Raw genomic sequence first — 22,133 nt, forward strand, 5'->3', positions numbered from 1 at the left:
GATGCGGGACAGACTCAGCCATAATGAAGCCTAGCACTAAGGGAAGTAGCAAATAGAAAGAATTAGTACAGCAAATAAGTAGTTGATAGGGCAAATGCACCGCTAAAGATAGAAAGAATAAGCACAATATCAACTGACCGCAACTCGTGCATAGTCCGACTTGCAGGTAGCTTCAACTTCATTGAAACCTCGTTAATCTTTCTCTAGATGAGAAAAGGTTCGAAGCTCCTGAATGACAACTTTGGACATCGCTTGCCCACCTGTTTCAACCTTTGCTTCATAATCCGAAGATACATCAAATCACCTTCCGAAAACTTTATATCCCTTCGGTGTTTATTAGCTTGTCGGGTGTAGGCCTCTTGCGCTTTAGCCAACCTGTTCTTTACTGACTCCAAAATCTTCTAGTAAGACTCCATCAATCTGTTCGCTTTAGGTAGTGAAGACGAGGTTCTAGTTAATAGCAACTGGAATGGTCTTCCAGACGCTGTCTCATATGGAGTCCTGCCAATAGCTGAAGAAAAAGAATCATTCAAAACATCTTGAACTAAACTTTAAAGGCAAATATGATTCCCACTTACCTTGCTGATCGTGGACATAACACTTCAGCACATCAAAGGCCAACTAGTTGTAGATCTCTATCTGGCCGTCCGTCTGTGGGTGAAATGCATTGGAAAAATTCAATTTAGTACCAAAGTTATCAAACAATGCCCTCCAAAAATGACTAGTAAACTTAGCATCTCGGTATGACACTATGATCCTAGGAATCCCACCAATCGGGTACCAATGCCGAATGAGCAACTGGGTAACATCCTCGGCCGTCACATTGGCCCTGCATGGAATAAGCATAACAAATTTGCTAAAACTATCGACTATAGTTAAGTACTGAGTATTACGCTTACCCGGACTGGGAGGCAGATTCGTGACAAAGTCCATCGAAATATCTTGCAAAGGTCCCTCAGGAATTGGCAAGGACTATAACAACCCTACCTTCTTTCCACGAGAAGCTTTCACCTTTTGACAAATATCACAGTGTTGTACATATGAAAACACATCTCGCCTCATCTTTGGCCAATAATATTGCCGTTCCAATTTCTCCAAAGTCAAATTCATGCCCCTATGACCACCAATAATGGCGTCACGGGCGTCATGGAGAAGAACTGCCCTGAACGACTTCATGACACATAGCCGGCCTTTGTAGAGAAGCCAACCATCGCGTATCAAAAAGTGGCATGGTCCTATGGCATCTAATGCCTGTTCCCACTGTGTACCGAATTCCTCGGAATCCGCGTACGTGTGCTCATGTCGTCAAGTCCCATATCTACAAGGTCGAGTCTAGTGGTCTGAATCAAAGTCACTTGTCCCTTCCTACTCAAAGCACCAGCCACTGGATTGGCCTTTCTTGAAAGGTACTCAATCGTACCACCAAATTGCTGGAATATCTGGCTCCAGCGGTGTTGTCAGTCACTCCACTATGCACTTGGCATTGTCTGAATCCAGCGTAATGCCTGATGTGCGAACCTCAAAGTCACGGTCATAAAGAAAATGATTCCAATGTTTTAAGGCCTGTATAACTGCAAGGAGTTCACGATCGTAGACTGAGTAATTCTTCTCTGCAGGTAGTAACTTACAAGACATGTAAGCTACTGGATGACCATTCAGTTCTAATACACCGCCAATTGCGATGTTACTCACATCGGTGATCACCTAAAATGGCTCGTCCCACAAGGTAAGTGCTAAACAAGGCGCTTCTGATAAAGCCACCTTGAGGTTCTTGAATGCCTCCAACGGTTGTGGAGTCATTCGAGTCCGTTGCCGTTTAGTCTTGACACCCTTTCGCAGATCGGTGAGATCCGTCGAGAGGTCAAAAAACTTGTCTATGTGGGTGGAGTATGCATGGCATATACCCACAAAGGATCTGATGTCATAAGTTGACTGAGGTACTTCCCAATTGACAATCTCGGCCACCTTAGCCAGATCAAGTCAAATGCCTGCTCCACTAATTATATATCCAAGGTAATGCACCTCGAACAATAAAATTCCAACTTTTTCTCATTGACATAGAGCTCGTTGCTTTCCAGCAACTTCAAGACTTTCTCCACATCAATGTCATGCTGCTCAACCGTAGCTAAAAATACCAGTATGTCGTCCAGAAATATGAACACACTTTCCAATTAATTCTCGGAATACACGCGTCATCATGCAGTTGAATGTAGCTGGGACGTTCATCAAGCCAAAAGGCATGACCACAAATTCATAGTGGACCCGTTCCATACGGAAGGCTGTCTTGGGGATGTCATCCTCACCTGGTGGTACCCACTCTTTAAATCGAGTTTCGAGAACACCTTAGCCCCATTCAGCCTCTCAAGAAAATAATCTATTCGAGACATCGGAAATCTACTCTTGATAGTCAGCTTATTGAGTGCACGATAATCGACACACAAACAAGAAGACTCATCTTTTTTCTTGACAAATAGGATCGGTGCTACAAATGGCAACACACTCGGGCGGATGAAGCCAGATTGCAACAATTCTTGGAGTTGGCGGTCCAACTCCGATTCCATTGCCTTGGAAAGGCGATATGGAAACTTGCTCGGGGGTTCCGAGCCTAAAAGGAGATCAATCTTGTGGTCCTCCGGTTTGGACGGGGAGAGCTGGGGAGGGAGATTATCTCGAAGAAAAATCTTCTGAAACTTTTCATAGAGAGCAAAATACTTCTCGGAAGCACTGGCCACCGTCTAGGCAGTCTAGATGTATATCATCGCACAATGTGCGCCTTTCCTGATTGCTCATTTAGCCTGCAAGTGGCTTATGAGCGGAAAGTTTGAAATTCCTAGCTCACACTTAATGGTCACTGGGGCGTTTAACACATTCCGATTAATCTGGAAAGTGTGCTTGTCCCACTTGACATCAAGAAGAAACTTGTGAAACCACTGAATGCTCAATATTATGTCTGCTCCTACAAGAGGGGCAACCATAAAATCACGCACAAACACTATGCCCTGAATAACCAATTTAGCACCTAGAGATTCATACTTGACGCTCGTTGTCATGCATGTGCTAAAACCCTCAACTTACTTGTCCACCAAAGTCAGGATGAAACGGGTACGCCGAGCGGCCTGTTTCGTGACCACGTCCTTCGTGTTGCCGAGGTCAAACAAGACGACGACTCCCTGGCCACCTATATAGCCAAAGGTCTTGAGCAATTCGTTGCGCTCATACTCCTGGTCATGGGTACACTTCTGCTTATCTTGGAGCTCCCGGCTAATGATTGCTCTAACTAAAGCATTGGGATTTGAAGAACTAGGGGCAGCCACTAGGGTCTGTGTGGGAGCTAGGCTCACCACCGAAGGTGTGGAGGCTGAGGCGGCGGTCTTTGGAGCGGTAGTCTTCTTAGGACACTCCTGAGAAGTGTGTCCTTTTGTATGACAAAAGAAACACCTACCCTCCTTGTACTAAGAAATCTCCTCAGCACTCAACTTGCCACCTGTCTTGCCTCCCTCCGCTTTCTGGTCTGGAGTAAGATTGGACGCATTGTTCAAGTTCTTGGAGCCAGAGGCTCCCGTGCTCTGTCTTGGGAAAGACCCCGTTTGGTTATGGCCTTTTTTTTTTCGAGAAAAGATCCTTTCATTAGTTATAAAAAAAAACGCCCAGTGGGCTACAAAACCCTCTCCTGCTCATAAGAAGGCAGAGCAGAGATCCAATCTAGGCTGCTAGGGAGACTCTCCCTAGGTGCAAAAAAGTACAAATAAAAGTACAAATAACTGAGAGGCTATATCATACAATAGGAGGGGGAAAAATCCAAACAGGTGGCCTGTAGTGCCAGCGGGGGGTACCTGCGTGTAGAGTATAGAAAGGGCCGCTACGCCAAGTGGTGTGGAAGGCCTTGCGCCGCAAGATCGCTCGATCCGAGTCGCCCCGGATGCGGTCATACTGTCCTCGCAGGGTGTGGATCAGCTCCTGCCAGATAGCCTGAACAGTCTCTGCAAGTGGCTCCAATCTCCCCTCAAAGGCCCTGAAACAACAGGCTCTCCAGGTGAACCAGATGGTGAGGCTGCTGAGGAGCTCCTATCGTAAATCCCTCTCCTGTGTCCAACCGGCTGTCAAGAAATCCGGTGCAAGAACAAGGCGAGGCTGGCCCCTAATGAATCTGATGGCCTGGCTGTCCTGCTCCGTCTCGTATCCCAGAGCTGGCCCTGACGAAGTCGACCAAGCAACGGCTCCCCACGTATACATGCCCTCTGGAGAGAGGGGGGCCAAAATGCGCAGCATCCTCAGCCAAATCTGCTGCGCCTGTGGACAGTCCCATAGGCAATGTCTCTGTGTCTCCAATGGGTGGCCGCATCGGACACAGGCCGGCGGAAGGCCACTGTAGACAAGCTATGTGCCAACTGCAAAGCCCCTGTTGGCAACCAGCAACTGGAAAGCCGAGATCTTGCGTGCCTGTCGGCTAGCCCAGGGCCTGGTCCAAAAATCCTGAAGAAACTCCTGTGAGAGTCCCTGTAGCCGCCAATGCTCCGATGCAGCTGGAGAGACCATCCTCCTCGCAGTCAAAATATACCTCCCCAACCGAACAGTGTACTGGAAAAAGGTGATCTCTGTGGCCTCGGGGGACGCATAAGCATCATGCCACTCGTACTCGCCAGGGTCCCACTGGAGCCGGGCCAAGGGGCGCGCAGCATATGCCCATATGCGCCAATCAGAGTCCACATCTGCAGGGTCTGGATCAATATGCCACTTCCGAGAAGCAGCGGCCACTACTCGTATCCTCTGAAAGATGCACTCTGCAACCAGAGGCGACTCCGCCTCCACTCTCTGAAGTCTGCCCTCATCCTGTATCTCATAGTAGAGGCATCTACCATCCTCAGTGCAAGCTCTGACAGCAATCACGATCTCCAACTGTGTAAAGGCTCCCATCCACCGTGGGGCCGCTGGCTCGAAAGGCGTGAACCACTCCTCAGTGAGTGCCTCCTGAATGCCATCCCTCATAATCAGCCCCCCTCTGAAGTGACTCAGTCTCTCCGCCTGGATCTCCTCCGGGAGACTGCAAAAGGCCTGCCAATCTCCAAAACTGCGTGCTGGGCTTGCCGCCAATGGTCCCCAGGCTAGGCGAGGCCGAGAACCCAGCATATGACCCTACTCTGTGCATACCGCGGGGCTCCAGATGAGCGGCTATCTGGCCCGCTCCTCATCACAAGTGGGAGGTCTCTGAGAAAGCCCCAGTCTCAACAACTCCCAAGCTCGTAGGATGCTCAAGGCCAATCTGTCCTCCCATCCTCTACTGAGGCCTGTCCTCCTCATCTCTATGAAGATCCACCGTCTCTGGTGCCCAAGTGCCCCCTGCTGGGGGAGCTCTAGCCTGCAGCCGCTGAAAAAGAAGCTCCTTCCAAGGCTCAACGCCTAGAAGCAGCCCCCGAACAATAAGCTTTCCCAACAAGGCTCTACTCTGATCAGCTGGATCTATAATGCCCAAGCGGGCCAGCGGAAGAGAAATAACTGCCCAAGCAACCTTAGCCCGGGCCAGCTGACCATCCTGCCCAAGCCAAAGAAAGTTCCTGATCAGCCTCTGTACCTGGCTGATGCAAGAGCTCGAGAAGATCCAGCAGGACGTGATGTACCACATAGTCGCTAAAAGCACCTGATTTGTCACCACCACCCTCCCAGCCAAGGATAGCCGAGCTGTACTCCAATATAAAAGCTTCTTCCGAAATGCTCAGAAGAAGCAGGGTGATCTGCTGCTCAGGTGACAAATCAAGTCCAATCTGGCATCCCAGATACCGCACTGCTGTGCCAGGAGGAATCCATCTAAAACCCGGGTCTGGGCTCCATGCCGGAGCGGGAGCGCTACTGATCCAAAAAGCCACTGTCTTGCGCCAATTGATCAATGCTCCCGAAGCCACACCAAAAACCTGTAGCAACTGCTCTGCCCTCTGTAGATTGGCCTCCTGGCCATGCAGAAACAATCCCGTGTCATCAACAAACTCAGAATCGAGCAGGTCCTCACCCCAGACTGGAAGCTGGAGTCCTCTCAAACCAACCTCCTCTGCTGTCAGATACATGCTCATAGCCTCTGCAAAGAAAAGAAAAAGTAATGGGGCGAGAGGGCATCCCTGACGGACTGATCTGGTCAACTCAAAACTCGGCCCCCGTCCTCCTGCCATCAACACCTAGCTACGAGCTGTGGAATATAGAGCCGCCACTCCTCGAATCCAGTCTGGCTCAAAACCCAGGCGAAGCATAGTGCCCTCTGGAAAACCCCAATCGACTCTATCGTATGCCTTCTCAAAATCAAGAAGCATAACGACCAAGTCCTCACCGAGAAATCTAGCTCGGGCTGTCGCCTCCCAGAAGGTGAAAATGTTGTCAAGGATACTGCGCTCCTTGACGAATCCTGTCTGGGTAGCATGAATCAACTCCCCAAGGAAGGGCTAGATCCTCAAACTCAAGGCCTTTGCTAGGACCTTGTAGACAGTATTGAGGATCGTAATAGGCCTCCAATGCCGAATATCATTTGACACTCCCTCCCCCTTGGGGATAAGAAAGATCAAGCCCTCTGAAAAACGCTGGGGCATCACCCTAGTGTCCAAAACATACTGAAAGCCCCTACGGAGGCCTGGCCCCAAAAGGTCCCAATAGCGCATAAAAAAGGCAAGCGTCAATCCGTCCTCCCCAGGGCAACTATGACACGGAAGGACTCTCAAAGCCTCAACAAGCTCATCCTCTGAAAGGGGCTCACCCAAAACTGTGCGCATACGATCTGTGACCCTCCTCTGCACATGGGCCCACACAGTCTGTCTGCAAGCATCACGTGCCTCCGTGGCTGGCTCCGCTGAAAGCAGGTCTCTATAGAACTCAGTGGCAATAGCTCTAATCTCCCCGGGCTCAGTGGCTAACGATCCATCCTGCCTCCTGAGCTGGCGTACTCCTGCTCGAGCATGGTGGGGTCCAGTGATCTCAAAAAACTCCCCAGTCTCTGTATCACCAAGCTGCGTCCACTGAGAGGCCTGGCGATGATAGTAGAACTCGTGTCTCTGCTCCTCTGCCTCTCTAACCTCCTGGCGTGCCTGGCTCAGCTGGGACGCCACCCACTCACATGTAGGCAGCTGCTCCTGAAGACGCTGGAGCGAAGCAAGGCTACGTCTCAAGCGACACTCCCGCTCTCGTGTCTCTCCCAGCCGTGTCAAGGCTGTAGCGTGCAAAAAAGAGCTGAGCTCGATGAGTCCCTGGGCACACTGGCCTGCTGCATCCAGGTTAGAGCTCTGGCTATCATGCCATATGCTCTCAATGTCCTCAAAAAGACTGGGATCTTGTAAGTATCCTCTCTGGGATCCTCAACTGCAAGCTGGTCTCCCGTGTCCTCTCCTCAAATGTCAAAATAACTGGCGCATGGTCTGAAAAAGAGAAGCCAGCGAGAATGCCACCGGAGCCACCACGCTCCCCGAACCTGTCGCCCACATAGAAGCGATCGATCCGTGAAAGATTAGTCCCTCCCTGCCGGCGATCCAACCGAGAAAAACTAAGACTGTCCTGAGAACGAGAGAAAGCCTCATGCTGCCATGCATCAGTGATCCGCAGTGACATACAAAATCGCTCCCAAGCTGCAACCTCCGTGCCGTGCACTGTAACATGACTGCCTCCCACCCTATCGGCCGGGTCCTCAAGCATGTTGAAGTCTCCCCCGACACACCAATGTGCGGCCTCAGGCAATGCATCTGTAACAAGGGTCCAGAACTCTGCTCTGGCACTAGCATGGTTGGGCGCATAAACATTGAGCACACCAAAGTGCTCATCGTGCATCCTCAGAATAACATACTGCGCTCTACCAGGCACAATGACCCCGTGATCCACAATGGCCTGCCGCCATACATCTCCAATGACCATACATACTCCTCCTTGCCCACCCAAGGGGCCAAATTTCAAAACCTGCAGACCAAAATGTGTCCCATCTACGAGGCATCACCGAACCATATCTCCGAATCCTGCTCTCACTCAAATGGTGCTCCTGCATCATCAGAATATCAATACTGCCCCCAATCAGGCATCTCTGAAGCTCCTGCCTCAAGCAACCACGATAACGTACATAGTGTGCGCCGCCAAGGCCCTGTACATTCCATGAGAGGATCCTCATGGATGACCTGCTGAGGTGGAGGCTGCCTCAACCATCCGAGCGGCTACGAATCTGCCCACCCGGTGTGCTGCAAGAGTCTCGGACCAAGCGCCAGTGGCTGTGTCCCATAGCGACTGCCTCCCGCTCGGAGAGAGAAACCTCATGTATGCATACATAGCCAGGGTCTCGTGCTAGGTCTGCCACTATGCGAACCACCGAATGTCGATTCCCGGAGGCATCCGCACTCCCGGTATCAAAGCAATGTGCCAACTCCCACAGTCGGCCTATCACGTCTGTCATCTCCAAATCGCTCACATGGTGAGAAAACTCAACTGCCTGAGTCTTCAAAATACTAAGAGCGAGATCCAGAGTCCACTCCCGGTCGCTAGTGCCGCAAAGAGGGAAGGAGAAGGCCACCGCTGAATCAAGTGCCTCCTCCCCTCGGGCCGGAGGTATCACCACATGAACTCTGATGGGTGCTGGCTCATGGGGGCCCTCCGCTCCAAAAAGGCGTGTAAAGGAGTAGTCGAAAGCCTCCGAGCGCTGTCTAGTGTCGAGGCTACTCAGCCGACTGCGGATAGAGGATATCCATGAAGCACGAATCGGCATGGTAGGTCTCCTCTGTGGTGCACGAGCAAGGTCCGTGCTCAGTGCCCGCCGGAGTACAGGTGAGCGCCAGGGTACTGCCAGTGCCTCCCGGGGAGCTGAGGCCAGCGGAGGGGGAGGAGGGGGGGGAGAAGGGGGTGGGGAAGGAGCCGCTGAAAATGCGGGAGCAGGAACGGGAGGAGGCGAAGCTGGAAGCGAGGCGGGAGGGGGGGTGAAGGGGGTGGGGGTGGGGGTGAAGGGGGGGGTGCTGGCATCTCTTGATCCTCAGTCTGCGCTGGGGTCTCCTCCTGGAGGGGAGCAAAGCTGTTCCTCACTGGAACCCAATGATGCTGAGGCTGTGTCTACTGCTGCGTCGGTCTCTGGACATGCTGCTGTGGCTGTCTCCCTCTACGGCGCCCCTGTCCACACTACCAATCCGAGGTCTCTGTGGGCTGAGCAGGTGTCCCGGAGGCTGCCTACCGAGCCGCATCTGTGGGCGGGCCATCGGAGGTCTGCTGCTGCGGTGAGGGTCGGGGTCTCCTGCGAGGGCAGGCCTTGGCCAGGTGGCCGACCTGCCTGCATATAAAACACTGGTTCGGGAGCCCCGAAAACTCCACTCTCTGATCGATCCATCCCCCCCTATCCTAGGTAACTGAATGACCTTCGGAAGGGAGGAGATGTCAGGAACCAAAACTCTGACCGAAGGCAAGCCAGCTGCTCTAGCCACCACTGAAGTCGATGTGGGGCCAGTCTCAAGCACCGAGCCCACCAATGATCCTATCCTAGAAAGGAGCGGAAGGTACTCGCGGCGAAGTCCAGGAAAGCAAACTGTGACGTGGAATAGGCGCTCTCCCTGCTCGCTGCTGGGTCGAAACCATGCTGCCAATGTCTGAAGAAGGCCCGAGCGCCCCTGATATCAAGGGGACTCGTGGCTAGGACCTGGGCCACGCTCTGGGCTGTCTCGAACTCTATCTGGTAGTGTCCGCGGCCTAGTAACTGAACGTCCAGGATCTTGCCCACATCTGCAAGAAAGCGGCCCTGGAGAAGATCCCGGATCTCCCCTGTGCTGGGACGAGTGCCAACTATACGGCAGATGGTGGAGTGTGCCTGGAGGCGTTCCACCTCTGCGGCGAGGCTCGCTTCCTCTTCTGGCGAAAGAGAAAGCCTGATGGGGGTATCCTCAGGGGCGGGCGAGGGGGCTGCGGAATAGTCCCTCTGAGGTGGGGCGGGAGGAACCTCCATCAAAGTCTGAAGCTGAGTTGAGGGCGAAGCGAAAAACAAAGGATCTTGCAAGAACCAAGCTGCACGAAAAAGCGGAGCGGAGAGGGGAAGAGGGGGAAGGGCGGAAGACAAAGGGGGAGGGGCCGAAGACAGAGGAGGGCGGAAAGACAGGGGGGAGGGGCGGTAGGCAGAGGCGGAAAACCCGGGCAACGGGGGGCGAAAGGGGGCGGGAAAAGCGCGAAAGGGGGAGGGGCGGGGGCAGGCAGGGGGGCGGGATGCGGAGGAAGGGGGGAGCGGGGGGCGCAAAGGAGACGGGGGCAGGCGGCGAAGGGCACGAAAGGGAGGGCGGGGGGCGCGAAAAGCACAGGGGCGCGGAGGGGGGGTGCGAGCAGGCGAGGAGTGGCGAAGGCTCGAAGGCGGGGAGGGCGGGGTGCAAGCAGGCGGGGAAGCGAAGGCAGCTCGAGCAGGGGGGGGGGGGGGGGGAAGCTTCAGCGAGCGAATCCTTCAAGAGAATAAGAGTTATCGTTTGGTTATGGCCTTTGTTACGACCCTGTGTTTTTCCCTCTGGACAACAAGCAGGTGGGCACCAGCACGGGATGGACAAGTGTGAACAGGCATCAAGTTTGGGTATGAAAAGGAAAACCACCTTCGTGAGTGAGCGGTTTATGAGATAAACGGAAGTATCCACAGCTTCTCCCCAAAATGAAGGAGGAAGTCCAGAATGATGCAATAAAGATCTCACCATCTCCTTCACAGTCCGATTTTCCTCTCAACTACTCCATTCTGCTGAGGAGTATAAGGAACTGTTGTATGCTATTGAATATCTTTCAATGCAAGAAACTTATCAAAGGGTACAAACTCACCACCCTTGGTAGTCCGCAAGAATGAAACTGTAGAGTGAGACTAATTCTAAACCATGGCTATCCAAGTCCTAAAACTAGCAAAAGCATCAAACTTCCTAGCCAAGAAACATACCCATACTTTTCAAGTATAATAATCCACCAAGAGCATGAAGTACTTCGCCCCTCCAAGGGACTCAACCTCCATAGGTCCAGCCAAGTCTACATGTATAAGCTCGAGCTTTCATGTAGCCCGATGTGTAGCCTCCTCTGGAAAAGCATCTCTGTGATGTTTGCCCATCATGCAAGACGAGCATATATGTGGTAGTTGACAGAGCTTAGGTAAACCAAGAAACCAACTACTAGGAAGAAATTTTCTGCAAAGCAGAAACAGGTACATGGCCAAAGCGAGAATGCCACAAAGAAGTCTCATCAACAGAGACTAAGGCATGAGAAGGAGAGAATAACTGATGGATATGAGGGTCTCATGAAGGAATCTGTGAGGAGAAATTTGTGATTTTGTAGAGGCCTCCATCATGAACTCCATTGGCAACAACCGAGAGTGTCTTTTTGTCAATGACCTCAGCCACCTCATCATCAAAATAAATTCCCTTCCGTGCAATGTGAACTAAAAACAAGTTCTTTGAAAGCCGAGGCACATGTAAAAATTCATGGACAGTAGCAAAGGAACCAAGAGAAACATTACCAATACCAAGAACAGATAATGAAGAGTCATCTCCAATGCGAACCGAAGAAGAGAGCGGCTGGTAATCCTCCAAAATATGTGAATGTTTGGTCATATGGGCAGAAGCACCACTGTCACTGACCCACTCAACCTCTATTGGTGTGTCACTAACCTCTGTGGAAGAAGTTTTATCTGTGATCACAAGGAAACATGTGGAGAGGTAGGTGGAGAATCTGTAACTGTCATATATGCCACTTTGGCATTGCCCTCATCCTTCACCTTTTCCTTGCCTTTGTTCTTAACAGAATCCTTGTCAAAATCTTGAGAGTTCTCTTTGGCTTTGTATTTGGCTTTGGCTGCCCGAGAACTTTCACGTTGAGCAAAGCACCATTCCTCCGTATGGCCTAATCTGCCACAAAAAGAACACTCCAAGGTTTTGTTACCTTTGGCCTCGGTAGTATCCTTCTTGCCCTTTGCTTGGGCGGCTTTGTTCTTGTTGTTATTGTTGTTGCTGTTGTTGTTGTTGTTGCCCTTATCTTGGGCAACAAAAGCAGATTCTAACTTTCATGTGCCTCTCGTCAAACACTTGTCATGTAGATAACTCACAACTTCTTCAAAAGAAGGAAGAGGCTGGCAAAAGTAAATATGATCTTTGAAGGAATCAAAAGAGGGAGGCAACTTACCAAGCAGCTTGTGGATCGGTTTGTTGATTGCGCTCTCATATTCTTCAAGTTTCTGCTTGATGCGAGTATAGTCCCCAATCTTATCAGTGATATTGTCAGATTCACTAATGGAAATCCTCTCAAGATCTGCCTCCAGCTTGGCAATCTTCACGGAAGAAACAGCACCAAACCTCCTTTGAATCTCAAGCCACATCTATCAGGCAGTACTCCTCATAGAAATAAATTGTGCCTGTATGGCAGGAGTCATGCAATGAATGATGATGAGGCATGCACGAGCATCCAAACTCCCCGAAAAGCTGGATCCACCAAAGCAAGTGTCATAACTGATGTCCAAACACCAGCACCTTCAAGTAGCAACTGGGTATAAAAAGACCAAGTATAATAATTGGTGGTTATAAGCTTCATGGAATCACTGATTTGGGGTGGAGTGTAGGATGGAACATGAGAGAAAGAAGGGGTGAGGTTCTATGGGAGGGGAGAAACAAGAGAAGAAGTGGTTGGGGGAACCACCAAAGGGGTGGAGGGAGAGGGTACCGATGAAGTGGTAGCCTGAGAAGTAGGGGATAGGATTCCCTAGGAAAAAAAAAGAAGTCCAAAGAAGTTAGAATATTGATCTCTTGAAGCCATATCCTCCAAATGCAGAATCCTCCTCTTCAAATAGGGCTAGAAGCAGCTAGACCTCCTCTAAAACCGAGCACACTTAAATCAGCCCGTGCATGGTCGAGCTGTAAGCTGTAAGCGTTGAGCAGCGCTGTTGCCCCTCGCCATTGCTCCCCCCCTTCGCCTTTACCCGCCCCCCACCCCCCCGGCGCCTTCAATTCGTCCCCTCGGTGTCTGCCCTTCACCACCCTCCTCCCGCCTACACCCCCCAGTTGCAACTATGCCCCCCGCCTCTCACCTCCCACTGTCCACTCCGCCTCCCCTCGCCCCCCCCCCCCCCCCTTCACTCTCTTCCTCCATAGCCTCTCCGCTTCCCTCGTCTTCCTCTGGCTTCCTCATCCCGTCCGTCTTCATTTGGCAGCGTCTTCAATTCTTGGGCATTTGTCATTTCGGCAAGTCTCGGCCTCTTCTGGTCTTCACCCTTAAGAGGACTCCATGGCAGCCGCTCTGTCATCCCCGACCAAGGCCACCATTACGCTTATCTTTCTCTAAAGCGGCCCTTCAACTCCTCGCTACAACTTTTGCAACATTAAAGGCCTCCACTTTGGTATGCAAGATTGTCGGTAGCCGCCCTGCGAGTGGACAACTCAGAGATCTTCTATCATAGACATTCATCCTCTGAGGGGTGTGGCTACTACTAGGTCGAGTTCGACTCGCCAGTGGCGTCAGATCGAGTCATTCAACTCAGCCCCATTGCATTACGTGCGGCCCAAGACTTCTTTGCACATTGGCAGCACGGCTTCAACCCTGCGTCCGACCCACTGGCTGGCGTGTCAAGCTTTCCAGTGACAATCTGCTTCCTAGGTCTCAAGAAGGAATACCTTCCTCTTCTCTCGGTGATCGGTGGAGCCATTGGGAGAGTGATGGAATCCCCCTCCACTACCGCCTCGTCCTTCGCACGGGCAGCCGGGAGAGCTCTGTTGTCTTTTTACATGTCTCAACAATGAGAGAATAGCTAAATTTATAGTTCTTGCCCAAAAGCACTTGAGAAAAGCGCTTTATAACTCACTTATAGCCCAAAAAGCATCTTTTTAATAGTAAAAGCTCCTCTTTTTAGTATTTAAAAAGCTTTTAATCTTTTGCTTTCCAAAAGCTAGTTGCATCATTCCAAGCCCATAAGATGGCCTTGCGCTGCTATCCTACCATGTTACCCTTTTTTTTCAAAAAAAAAAAATTTTAACACATTGCATGTTTGCATATCAGCAACATGCTTCGGTGACAGCGTGGAGACTTAGATTAAAAATAAAGCAAGGGCCAATAATAGTCAGGTTATTGCCTATATAAGTGACCTTGGGGCAACTTATGAGTTATGAGAGGTATCCATACGACGGATAGGAGAGCTAGCAAGGGCATGCAAGACCTCAAAGCCATGGAGCTACAAGCGGGTGGCTTGGCTTGGTGCTATGGAATGGCAAGTTGGGGTCATTTGGACTTGCCAAGCTCATGGCAATCAAACCTCATGCTCGTGGGTGATTCGAGGCACTAAACCTATGGTTGGGTGGTGAGTCACTAGCCACAATTCTTCCTGGTCGCGCAACACGTACGACATTGTGCTTAAAAAACCCTATTATGGTTTCTCACATATGTGGGTCTAACCCTAATCCCCTATGGTTCTATGTCACATTATCCTTGATTAGATCTATGGAGACCTTACAGCCATCACTCCCCATGTCATCTCTAAGGGGAAGTGAAACTCATGTACGCGAGCAAAAAGCCACAATCGTGGAACGAAGTCAAGACCTTCTTGAAATCCACAAAGCAACAATAGATTTGTCGTCTCCATGCTCTCCCCTCTTCAATGATCCCTTGAAGAGTGAAGATGTGGTCCAAGACGGAGTAGTTCCTCCTAAAACCTACTTGATCTATGGCCCTCAACCATTGTCCTTCTACCCATAGCTAACCTAAGCCTCCAAAATTGTTCCCTAAAATTTCTCCGATGTATGACAAATCATGATAGTCCAATAGTTATTTGGATTTATGGATAGGGAGCAATAGTATTGGTGGTCCAAGATAGGGAAAAAGCCCTCACAATGAACCCTATTAAAGATCATTGTAAGCTAGGATAGGAACCAAGGTTTTCCAGCCATGTGCTTATTCCTTTTATGCGTACGTACAGTTTTCACCCTCGGTCGCCAATTGCAATAGAATGGGGTAAGATCCAAGATCAACAGGCAAGAGATTTCTTGCAGGCCTAGAACTTCCTCGACAGATAACGGTTCATCATGTAGGTAGGCTAGATGCATGGTTAGGCAATTCCGACATGATTGTAGTTCGGGAAGAGCAAATCGAGTATATTTTCCGAGAACCCGAAGCGGTTCTGGATCAACGTACTAATCATTCAAGAGGTTCTGCTTATCATGAGTACTTGATTAAGTGGAGGGGGGAGATCTAAGAGGGAGACTACGAAGGAATCTCGAATCATGTCTTTCATGTCGCTAGATTGAAAGCACAGTTAGGCAATTCCGACACGATTGTAGTTCGGGAATAGCAAACCGAGTATATTCCCCAAGAACCTGAAGCGGTTCTGGATCAACATACTAAGCATTTAAGATGTTCTGCTTATGATGAGTACTTGATTAAGTGGAGGGGGAGATCTAAGAGAGAGGCTACGTGGGAATCCACGAGGAATCTCGAAGCCCAATTCCCCAGCTTCATTGTTGAGGACATCAACGGTCCTTAATAACGGGGGGAAGTATGTTACGTCCAGGACAGGTGCACACTAGCAAAGGGCCAGACATGGGGCGCCTAGTGGGGAGATATATATACCTAGAAGAATCCAGGAATATGCCCAAATTCACCTTTTAGGAACGTGCATGTTATATACTCATGGTAGTCAACCCACAAGACTATATAACTATCAACTCCATTATGCATAGTATGGACTAGATACTACGACATCCCCACTAACGTCATCAGTGCCCAGTAGTGGGTGTAGAACTCTGTATCAAGATATGCTGTCACACACGCACACCACACACATAGAGCATATATTCACACAAAGCCCTTCGTATTGAGTTTCTGTCACACCTCTGGAGATGCAGGGCAGACTCAGCCATAATGAAGCCTTAGCACTAAGGGAAGTAGCAAATAGAAAGAATTAGTACAGCAAATAAGTAGTTGATAGGGCAAATGCACCACTAAAGATAGAAAGAATAAGCACAATAACAACTGGCCGCAACCCGGACGAAAACTTCACAATGTGAAATCTGCATGTCCGCTAATACGGCTGAATTATATACCTAGATGAATCCAGGAACATGCCCAAATTCACCTTTTAGGAACGTGCATGTTATATACTCATGGTAGTCAACCCACAAGACTATATAACTATCAACTCCATTATGCATAGTATGGACTAGATACTACGACATCCCCACTAACGTCATCAGTGCCCAATAGTGGGTGTAGAACTCTGTATCAAGATATGCTCTCACACACGCACTCCACACACACATAAGAGCATATATTCACACAAAGGCCTTCATACTAAGTTTCTGTCAAACCTCCGGAGATGCGGGACAGACTCAGCCATAATGAAGCCTAGCACTAAGGGAAGTAGCAAATAGAAAGAATTAGTACAGCAAATAAGTAGTTGATAGGGCAAATGCACCGCTAAAGATAGAAAGAATAAGCACAATATCAACTGACCACAACCGGGACAAAAACTTCACAATGTGAAATCGGCATGTCCACTAATACGGCTGAATTATATCCCTAAAGTGGGAAGAGGCTTATAAGTGGAGACATAGTCATGAGTAAGTATAGGGTTAAAAGCTTATAAAAGCATTGGGGCTAATTATAAAGCCCAATGGTCTATATAAGTGAAACCTAGGCTCATAAGTTATGATGAACGTCTAGTCTAACATCGTTGAGCATGGCCCATCGGGGATGTTCACACGACAACACGTGAGGTGGTGGTCTGGTGGTAGGGACTCCAAGTCATACTACAAGGGAGCTTCTCCAAAGTTGTAGCTATGGCCACCAACTTGGGGGTGAGTCCGGAGGACTCTATGGCTGGGAGATGAGCCTTAAGCCTCACTCCTACGAGGTTCCAAGTCGGATAGTTCCGCGGCTTGGTCATGAAGGGTGGACAATACATGTTTGGCTTGGGTTGGACTCCCCTACTATGGTCGGCGGGGGCTCCCAAGAGCTGGCTGTCCCCTTGGAATGTTAGTTGTCACCGGGTGAGGACCAAAGAAGTCAATGATGGTGGTTTGGGTGGTCTCATGTAGTGGCTGTGTTTTGGCCTATAGCCTCATCTAAATTCCCAATGGTAGCACATCTCTAGCAAGAAAAGACCCAGATGTCTCTTATCTATGCAATGCATAACTTGCAACAAAGGGCCTAAAACCTCTTGAAGAGGCAGTAAAACCTCCCATGTAGCTCAAAATACACAGGGCATCAAATCAAGCAGTGCTCCTCTGTCTTTGTCTCCCCCTATGTGCATAATCTGCATATGCACTCCTCCCTTGATTTGCCCTCTGCTCTCCCTGTCTTAATCTGAAGGCAATGGAAGGATACCCTCAATTAACCAATGTCAATCCTCATGAGAGAGAGAGAGAGAGAGAGAGAGAGAGAGAAAAGAGGGCAAGCTACTTTCTTATTTTTTAATAACTTTTGAAGTGAGTCTCTAAGCAAGTAAATCGTTTTTTTTTTACGGTCTCTATGCGGAAAAAAACAGTCACTTTAAGGCACGCCAAGATTATATGATTCCAATCTAATGTTCAAATTTGATGAATCAATTGGAAATTTGCACACGGCATTATCATCCAGTTGTTCATTAAGATGTTAAAGATTGCATTAGAAGTCACAGAATCCTTAGCATAAAACACACACCTGATCAATAACACTCCAATTTTTCTTGCCTTCGCGGTTTTGGGTAACTCCCAGCAAGGTCCTACCGGAATCCTTCTGAAACTCGACTAAAACTCCCTTCTGGAGAGCCAATTTTTTAGGAATCGCTTCGTAGGGGGCCTTGCTACTTGCCCATGAGCTAGGTCTGCAAAAAAAAACAAATTGAAAGTAGAAATGAGAATACCATAACTCTCCATGGTTTTGATGTAGAAAATGGACGAAGAAATTAAAGTGTGATTCATCAAGGTAGCCCTGCATTTGTAAGTCTGGATACCTGAGACATATCACGTATAGCAGTTAAATGGGCCGGGTAGACAAGACGACGACACTATGGAGAGATTTGGCAGCTGACTAACATTGACTTACATAGCACTGCACCATCCCACTAAACGGCCTATTGGAGGACCTCATTGCAAAACTTCCAGCATTCATGCTTGTCTACCAATTCAGCAACAGTTCATCTAAATCCTAAAATGGCCTAACCTAAATAAGCTCCTAGAAGGGCTGCAGCTCGCCCCTTACATAAGGGCTCAAAAAAAACTCCAATGTGAAGGTCAACTCTTCCACCTGCATTTGGCCTGCATAGTTTGTTTTCTATCTATTTCAATGCCTGAAAAGTGCACATCTGGCCCGCACGTGAATGCCAATCAGCCTCTTGTCCAAACAAAATCTGCTATAAACAACCTGCCTTCTAACCCCTGGTCTTTTCCTGCCCTCATTTGGTCACTTATGCAACTTGCTCCTTCTGTTACCTGCCCCACACTCTCAAAGGCACATCCGGATCCTTACAAGTGCATCCTTCACCTACTCTTTGTGCATATTTGACTCACACTGTGCCTCTTTTCTCCGTGATATCACGGCTTTCGATTGGGCTTTTATGCTCTCACCTATCTAACCCCTGGACCAGACATATCCGTTTGCATATGCGGGAGGAGCGATGCATGTGACAGCTGCTGACATGCCACGCATGTGCTCTAGTGGCACGTGGTCCACTTCACATGGCCTGTTGCGATGTGTGCATCTCTATGGGCATGTCATCTTGTACATGAGTTATATTGCCATTTCCTTAAACTAAGTGGACTGGCCTGTTTGACAGCTGGAGCCATAGCACAAAACCCTCATATCACCTGTGTGCGGAGGGTAATAAAAACAGGTCTATTTTAGATGGGTTTTTTTTTGGGTGGGTGAAAATAAATAGCATCTCCTGGTAAGAGTTTAACACCCTGACTGAAAATGTAAAAACTGTAGATAAAATAAACATCTCGGGTGCACTCTGGCAAATTGCATTAGCTACCAAAGCTTTGGTCGAACCTGGTAAAATAACCTCCTTTATGCACAGCGACTGTCGAGTAGCCTTTAAATTGCATAGCGATGTTGGGAAATATCAAGCCTTGTGGCAGCTGTAAAGTCAAGAGGTGCATTGCCATCGCCTCTCAGCGACGCAGTTCTAGCTCACAAAACTTAGACATGGTCTATCAGAAGCTGACATGATGTGGTTTCTCTTGTTTTCTCTCTAATAGTGTAAGTGGTTTCTCTCTTGTTTTATCTTCAGTCAATAATGTGAGATGTGCTCTCAACTTCTCTTTGTTAAAATACTCTATAAGGGATAAGTTCTAATTTTTTGCTTTTGAAACTCTAAAAATAATTGAAAGTCGTCTTTTCTCTCTTCCTCTCTCTTATAGTTCACACGATGAGAATATCTCCGACCAGGTGGGCAACTCCCGCGCTTTTTTGGGGCACATGCGAGCAGGCACAACACTGGAGTGCGCATTGTTTAGCATGCAAGCTCCAGGGCCAAAATCAATCCGACGTCCTCATTGCCTGGCCTAGTTACAAATGATAAAAAATCTACCAACAGACTTGTGATGAAAGGCAATCCAAGTGCCTTGAATTTTGAGGAGTTGGTTTTTGTGCTCTTACAAGAAGAGCAATCCATGCAAAACAGATCTATCATGCATACATGAGATCATGCTTTTGCTGTGCCAGTCAATAAAGAGACAAAGGTAAATCCTTCCTCAGGGTAGTTACAAGCCGAAATCAGCACACCGGGCAAGCCTGCAGACAAGGAAGGCGACAAGCCAAAGAAAAAGGTGCAAGAAACTTGATCACTACATTAATGAGTACAAGAAACAGCTGGACAAGGAGAAAAAGAAAGACTCGGATATGGCTGATACGTCAACATCTAATGTAGAAAACAAAGAATCTGCAAACTATGCACATGATGATTGGGCTTTCATTGTGTAGTGTAATTTTGACTCTTCGCATAAGGATGTATGCTTGGATGTTAGATGTTCATGTCTGGTATTTTGACAGTGGTGCTAGTAAGCACATTACTTCTCATCGTAGTTTGTTCTTATCACTTTATGTGTTCCACATGGAAACACTATGACATGTATAAACAACTCCTCCTATCATGTAAAAGGAGTTGGTAAAATTGTTCTCACTGTTGCAAATGGTAGAACAATCATGCTTTCAGATGTATTATATGTGCTTGGGATCAAGAAGAACTTCTTATCTGTCTCTGTCATTGCTAAGACTGGTTTAGTGGTTCACTTTGTGGATGACAGATGTATTGTTCATGATCGCAATGATAGTAATACAATTGTTGCTTATGGTACTTTGTCTCATGGACTTTACACGCTAGATGCATATGAAAGACAAAAGCATGTTGTACGTGCAATTTTTGCCCACCACACAAAGGCAATGGGTGATGCTAAGCTGTGGCATGCACTCTTTGGTCACTTGAACTTTGGCAGTTTACTACGTTTGCATAAGCATGACATGGTGTCTGAGGTGCCACATCTTAAAGCCCCTATCAAACATGTTTATGAGGATTGTATTCTTGGAAAAATACAGTGGGCATCAATTCTCAAAGATGGTTCAGTTAGAGTTGTCCAAAAATTACAGCTTATACACAATGATGTATGTGGTCCTATGAGGACACCATGTATTGGGGGCTACCTCTATTTTGTCATATTCATGATTATTCCAAACATACCTAGGTATATCCATTAAAACAGAAATCATAGGTTTTTGTGTGATTTAGGCACTTTGTTGCTATGGTTGAAAATGTTTCTACACGGCTCCGCGAGACCAATCACGATGGTAGCTGAATGTTTGGAGGACGTCTATAGAAGACAAGGTGTAGAGGAGAGCCAAAAAGTGCTGGAAGCACCGAAATCAAGCAAAAAAGGTGTAGGAAATAGACAGAAAGTGCCAAGAGCATCACAAGCTAGCAAAAACGTTGCAAAAAAAGGAGTCAAAAAGTGTTGAAAGCACCAAAAGGATGCAGGAAAGGTGTATAACAAGCCCAAGAATGGCTGGAAGTATCATTATCGAGTCAGGGAGCTGGTAAGATAGCAGTAGTGAAGTGAACTCCAAGCAAAATCCGGAGGGATGTAATAGCGAGGGAAGTAAAGAGAAAAGAACAAATCCACTCAAAGGGCAAGAACACCAAGAGTGGAGTGGATAAGAAAGGGGTACGAATGTTACCTCGAATTGCATCAAGTGAAGTGCAAACAACTAATCCATCAGAAAAGTATGACTTATGGGAAGATTTGCAGAAGATGAAGCTTAACATAACGTTGGATCAATTTTTTATGCTTAGTGCCTAATTATAGGCAGTGACTCTTGAAAAAGATTATTTATGTGGAATAGTTGGTAGAGATTCAACCCAACAACAGTTAGATGAGCACAATTCAAGGTGGCTCAATAGAACTAATTTCGGACTATGATGAAGAAGTTATGGAATTCATCATAGATATTCAGTCGATGCCCTTTGTTGTCAAGATGGTGGATCAACAGAGAGTGATGCATGTGGGCATTGTCCGGAATCAAGAAATTAGTGTGGCTTGCTATAAATTCCAAGTGTCCTTTGTGATACTTTGGATGCCATAGAGCTCTAGAGCATACCTGATGCTGCTTGGCCAACCATGGCTCCGTCATGGAAAAATTCAACACAATTGGGAGACAGATCAACTAACCATTCAAAAAGGAAAGAAGAAGATTTGGGTGTCCATGTTCTTAAAAGGAAAAGTCAACCCATCGGATTGACCACTCTGTGTAGAAGGACTCAACTGGCTAGAAGGAGTGGAAGATGATGAGGAAAATACTTTTTTAAAAGAAAATCCAGATTTGGTCAACCATGGAAGATGGAATCTTGGCCAATCCCAGAACTGAAATTGCAAAGCAAAAAACCAAAGAAGCTGTCCAGAAGTAGAAAAAGATTGAGGTTCCTGAAGAAAACAAGGCATTCATATCAGCCCATAAAAGGAACATGCAAAAAAGTAGTCTAGGGCAAGAAGATGAATTGTCTCACATGAACTTGGGGGATGATCAGAACCCTCGAATGATCCGAGTAAGTGCCAAACTTATAGAAGCATGGAGAAAATCATTTAAGAAACTGTTGTTAAAATATAAAGACGTGTTTTCTTGGAGTTACATGGATATGAAGGGTATTGACCCTAGTTTTTATCAACATAAGATTAATCTTAAAGAAGATG

At 48.0% G+C, this 22,133-nt stretch overlaps 1 protein-coding gene across 3 annotated transcripts in view; it reads right to left on the reverse strand.

Annotated features, from left to right (window-relative positions):
* Window positions 1-19,193, reverse strand: part of LOC147640828 (ribonuclease II, chloroplastic/mitochondrial-like) — an 89,043-nt gene extending 69,850 nt beyond the window's left edge. For all 3 annotated transcript variants that reach the window (XR_015268480.1, XR_015268476.1, XM_086815914.1), the window contains exons 1-2: window positions 18,943-19,193; window positions 17,614-17,776 (exon numbers count right to left, since the gene is read on the reverse strand). Coding sequence is in view for 1 of the 3 variants with exons in the window: in XM_086815914.1 (XP_086672040.1) it covers window positions 17,614-17,776; window positions 18,943-19,058 (279 nt within the window). In the remaining 2 variants the exon portion in view is untranslated. The remainder of the gene's footprint in view (window positions 1-17,613; window positions 17,777-18,942) is intronic.
* Between the last annotated feature and the right edge of the window lie 2,940 nt (window positions 19,194-22,133).

The sequence above is a fragment of the Cibotium barometz genome, chromosome 2 (assembly GCF_041138505.1).
Source record: "Cibotium barometz isolate CiBa-2024 chromosome 2, ASM4113850v1, whole genome shotgun sequence".
NCBI lineage: Eukaryota > Viridiplantae > Streptophyta > Polypodiopsida > Cyatheales > Cibotiaceae > Cibotium > Cibotium barometz.